This window comes from Corticium candelabrum, chromosome 19 (genome assembly GCF_963422355.1).
Source record: "Corticium candelabrum chromosome 19, ooCorCand1.1, whole genome shotgun sequence".
In the NCBI taxonomy this organism is placed as follows: domain Eukaryota; kingdom Metazoa; phylum Porifera; class Homoscleromorpha; order Homosclerophorida; family Plakinidae; genus Corticium; species Corticium candelabrum.
This window is the reverse complement of record NC_085103.1, coordinates 3,898,454-3,903,453: the sequence shown is the minus strand read 5'-3', so window position 1 is coordinate 3,903,453 and position 5,000 is coordinate 3,898,454. Positions and strand designations below refer to the sequence as shown.

At 40.3% G+C, this 5,000-nt stretch overlaps 1 protein-coding gene across 1 annotated transcript in view; it reads left to right on the top strand.

Moving 5' to 3' along the window:
* Positions 1 to 5,000, top strand: part of LOC134194452 (signal transducer and activator of transcription 5B-like) — a 14,942-nt gene that overhangs the window by 449 nt on the left and 9,493 nt on the right. The window contains exons 2-7 of the mRNA XM_062663372.1: positions 437 to 602; positions 2,229 to 2,318; positions 2,757 to 2,846; positions 3,130 to 3,211; positions 3,597 to 3,649; positions 3,707 to 3,784. Coding sequence (XP_062519356.1) covers positions 437 to 602; positions 2,229 to 2,318; positions 2,757 to 2,846; positions 3,130 to 3,211; positions 3,597 to 3,649; positions 3,707 to 3,784 — 559 coding nt within the window. The remainder of the gene's footprint in view (positions 1 to 436; positions 603 to 2,228; positions 2,319 to 2,756; positions 2,847 to 3,129; positions 3,212 to 3,596; positions 3,650 to 3,706; positions 3,785 to 5,000) is intronic.

The window sequence follows — 5,000 nt, the reverse complement described above, 5'->3', positions numbered from 1 at the left end:
ACGGATGTTGGTCATGTGTAACATGTGATGATGTGGGTTTGGTGGGCGTGGCTTTTTGAGATATTGATCTTGAGTGATTTTTCTTTTTTTGTATTGTGTGTGTGTGTGTGTGTGTGTGTGTGTGTGTGTGTGTGTGTGTGTGTGTGTGTGTGTGTGTCAGTGTGTGTGTGTGTCAGTGTGTGTGTGTGTGTGTGTGTGTGTGTGTGTGTGTGTGTGTGTGTGTGTGTGTGTGTGTGTGTGTGTGTGTGTAGTATGTGTGTGTGCATTCGTGGGTGTGTTTGGTGTTGTCACTGTTGTTTATTTGTTGTTATCAATAAACAGTGAAACTTAAATTTACATTCATAAAAGTATTGCTCATGCGCAATAATTTTATATTTTAATTAATTATTATTGTAATTTTACGCATAGAGTTACAACATTTATAATCTTTTCGTAGGGACCAAATTGATCCTGACAATCCTACACAGTCTTCTCATGCAAAAGTTCTAGTGGAGACTTTGATCAATCGGTTAGAGGCCAAAGCTCAAGATTTAGCACAACAGGGCAGAGAAGACACTTTCTTGTTGCGTCTCAGGTTCGAAGAGATAGCTCAGCATTTTCAGGTTTGTCATCCTTGTGTGTAGAATTTGTTTTCTTGATTGAATAAGGTAGTTGAAGTTTGGTGGCTTTTGTTTGTGTGTCTATGTATCCGTTTGTCTTGTTTGTTTTTGCTACGTGTTTGTTTGACTGTATTCTGTCTGTTTGTTTATGTATGTGTTGTGTATGTTTGTCTGTTTGTTTGTCTGTTTGTTTGTCTGTCTGTCTGTTTTGTCTGTTTGTGTGTCTGTTTGCAAGGGTTCTCGCTAGACATTTTTAGGAGCGTGGCGGGATGGGCATGTCCACGACACAGTTGCACGGTCCAAGTCGGACATGCGCTCTCGAGCCGATCTCATGTGAGGTACATTTTGCGTTGTGACTATTGGATGTAACAACATTCAACAGCAAGGAAATCAACTTCGATCGCTAGTAAGCCCTTCTTTGCGATGTTCATAGATTGCGCAAGTTTTACAGACAGAAAGTCTGCTAGTCAGACGTTGATTGACATGATCACTATTGTTGCTTCACAAAAAGCCATGAATAATCGAGTAGATTCCAACAAGAGGTGTGATTTCCGGGTCACTGGAAGGTTATCTGGGAATAAAATCAGAGGCAGCGCGTCCAGGACTGCAATCACAACATTTCTATGTTTGGAGCGAGGCTATCATCTTGCGTTATTTGTAAGAGCTTGGATTTGTGGCTATTGTCACCTTTACTAAGTAATATAGTATTTTGTCTCAGTAGTATTGAATTCTCAAACATTCCTTAGCTGTAAAACTTTGGACTCCTAGCTACTGTTTCTGAGCTTGGCGCCCTCTTACTGGAGCGTGGCACTGCACCACGCTGCCATGCTATAGTGAGAACCCTGTGTTTGTTTGGCAATCTGTGTGTGTGTTGGGTCAGCCTTTATCGTTTGTGTGTCTGTTTGTTGTTTGCTTGTTTGTTTGGTTGTTTGTTTGTTTACGTGTTTGTTTGTCTTTTTTGAATGTATGTGTCTGTTGGTCAGCCTTTTTCATTTGTGTATCTGTTTGTCTGTCTGTCTGTCTGTCTGTTTGTCTGTTTGTTTGTTTGTTTGTCTGGTTGTTTGTCTGTTTGTTTGTCTATCTGTTTGTTTGTCTGTCTATCTGTTTGTTTGTCTGTTTGTTTGTCTGTCTGTTTGTCTGTCTGTCTGTTTGTTTGTTTGTCTGTCTGTTTGTTTGTCTGTCTGTCTCTCTCTCTGTCTGTCTCTCTCTCTGTCTGTCTCTCTCTCTGTCTGTCTCTCTCTCTGTCTGTCTCTCTGTCTGTCTGCTTGTTTGTCTGTTTGTTTGTCTGTCTGTTTGTTTGTCTGTTTGTTTGCCTGTCTGCTTGTTTGTCTATTTGTTTGTCTATTTGTTTGTCTGTCTGTTTGTCTGTCTGTCTGTTTGTTTGTTTGTCTGTTTGTTTGTCTGTCTGTCTGTCTGTCTGTTTGTTTATTTGTTTAACAATCTGCCTGTGTGTGTTCATCTCTGTCACTCTGTCAGTCTATTTGTCACGCATTGTCTATCAAATCTTTCATTACCTGTTTTCTATTGTAATATTCTTTCTTTGTATTGGTTAGATAGTTGTTTTTTTATTTGTATTGACTTTACACCAGAGTTTGTTGACTATTACAAGTTTCATGTTTCTGAATGCAGATGATTTACCTACGAGACCCTCTTGCCCTTGTACGAGTTGTTCGACATTGTTTACAGACAGAGAGCCAACTGGTTGAGCAATCAACTCCGGTAAGTAATAGAGGACCAGCTGTTTAGGTCTGATGTCATTATCTCGTTAATGGAAAGACAACTGTACTTGATAAAGTTGACAGAAACCTTCAAATAATTGTGTTTAGCATTACACTTTGATACTTCCTGCCTGGTTGTCAGTCTATCTTTGTGTTTGACTTTGTTTCTCTTTTTCTGTTTGTTTGTTTGCTAGTGTGTGTGTGTGTGTGTGTGTGTGTGTGTGTGTGTGTGTGTGTGTGTGTGTGTGTGTGTGTGTGTGTGTGTGTGTGTGTGTGTGTGTGTGTGTGTGTGTGTGTGTGGTGTGGTGTGTGTGTGTGTGTGTGTGTACATGTGTTTTGGTTGTTCATGGTATGTAAGACAACTTGGCAACTGATTAATTTTGCACACTGTCATTGTGAAATAAATTTTGAAGCAATGAAGTGTGTTTTGTTGTTATAGGGATCTCAAGGTGCGAGTCAGTATGCTGATGTAGCAGCCGCCCATCAACAAGTAGCAAAGTCGTTTGATGAACTCGTATGGATGGCACAGGTTGGTAACATGTATGCCATCATTCTACTGTAATACTTGTGTGTGTGTGTGTGTGTGTGTGTGTGTGTGTGTGTGTGTGTGTGTGTGTGTGTGTGTTGTTTGTGTGTGTTGTGTTTGTTTTGTGTGTTTGTTTGTGTGTGTTGCTTGTGTTTGTTTGTTTGTGTGTGTGTGTGTTGCATGTGTTTGTTTGTTGTGTGTGTGTGTGTGTGTGTGTGTGTGTGTGTGTGTGTGTGTGTGTGTGTGTGTGTGTGTGTGTGTGTGTTGATGTAGTTGTTATTGATAGGAAACAGAAGCTGATCTGAAACAGTTGCAGCAAGCTCAGGAGTATTTTGTCATTCAATATCAAGAGATGTGCAAGTTACAAGGTATTGTGACTATGAACTATCAGGCACGGTTATGTGGTGTCGGTTGTATGTATATACTTATATAGTCTGTCTCATTGTTTTATCTTTATGTGTGAAAGATTGTGTGCAAACATGGCTGTTGACTTGTGTGTCTGCTTGCCTGTCTCTCTGTCTGTCTGTCTCTTTGTCTGTCTGTCTCTGTCTGTCTGTCTGTCTGTCTGTCTGTCTGTGTGTGTCTGTCTGTGTCTGTCTATCTCTATCTGCCTGCCTGTCTGGCTGTTTGTTTGTCTGTCTGTCTGTCTGTTTGCCTGCTTGCCTGTGTGCATGTCAGTCTGTCGGTCTGTCTGAATGTTCATGCCAAATGACAAGGTACTGATTATATTGCCAAACTTGGTTTTGTTTACAGCGATGGTCCAGAGAGCTCAATCACACCCCGACGAGTCAGTACGGCAGCAACATGTTAGTCATTCTTGTTAACATTGTTTATGTGTTGGTCTTTAACTGTAACTCGTGTAGGAAATGTATGCCAAGAAGAAGACGGACATGGAAGTTTACTTATCAAAGGAGGCCGAAAATCTGCTGGCAAAACGAAACGTAAGTCAGCTCATAAGGTCGTCTCGCTGTCGTTTTGTGCATTCATTATGTGTAGTGCTATTGTGTTTGGTGTGGAAGGTATGCGCTTTGCATATAGATTGTTTGTTTGTTGATGTGATTGGTTTGTGTGTTGTTGGTGGCTATACATGTGCATGGATACTTGTGTGATTACTGTAAGCGAGAATGTGTCTTACTGTATGTTGTTGTATGGTTGTGACTGATTGAAGTAATTTATATGTTTCGTTCAGGTTACATAAATTTGTGATGTTTGTTGAATCCGTACGTGTTGCTGTGTTGTGTTGTGTTGTGTTGCATTGTATTTGTATTGTATTGTATTGTATTGTATTGTATTGTATACTATTGTATTGTATTGTATTGCTCTTGTGGCTGTGACTCATATGGCTTTACAATTATGTGGGTAGTTTATACACACTCATGTATCTAGATGGGAACACTTGTCAAGAATACATGACACAAGTGTGCATGCGTACACTTTGCATACATACATTTTTTTGTTTGTACATACGTACATACAGAGCCCCTAAGGCCCAGGTTCGATACTACAATGACTAAACTTTCTATACTCTAAACTTTCAACAGTCATTCTATCATGTCACTAGGTACGTCATACTGGCTGTACTTCATACTGGCTGTACTTCATACTGGCTGTACTTCATACTGGCTGTACTTCATACTGGCTGTACTTCATACTTGCTGGACAGAACTGACACTCCAGAGAGAGAGGCAATTGTATGTTAGTTCCTTGCCCAAGGGAGTTATGTATGTGGCCCTCCCGCACTCAAACTCTGACCTGAAGGTCCCGGATGTTGCCAATCTCCAACTGCACACTCTAACCAATTGAGCCACATACATACATACTTAAATACTTTTTTTTGTTGTATTAAAAGTTGGTACAACTTCTAAATCAATCTAAATTCTTTACACTAAAGCTAGGTTTACGAAAGGTCCCAAAGGCTTCCAAAAAGATATGTCCGACTTTCTTGCACAAACAGTTCGTATATGTCGACGTAGATGCCACTTAAAACTGTTCATAATTCCAACGGGAGGAAGAGTTTTTCTTTTTGTCCAATAGGTGGTCATGAGAATGACGAAGAAAGTTCTTAGGTTTCCAGTTTCATTCATCAGCTCCAATGGGTGGAGGGCCGTAGGTGGATTTAAGGATACACTACTCAATAAGAGACAAGCTTGCCGTAAG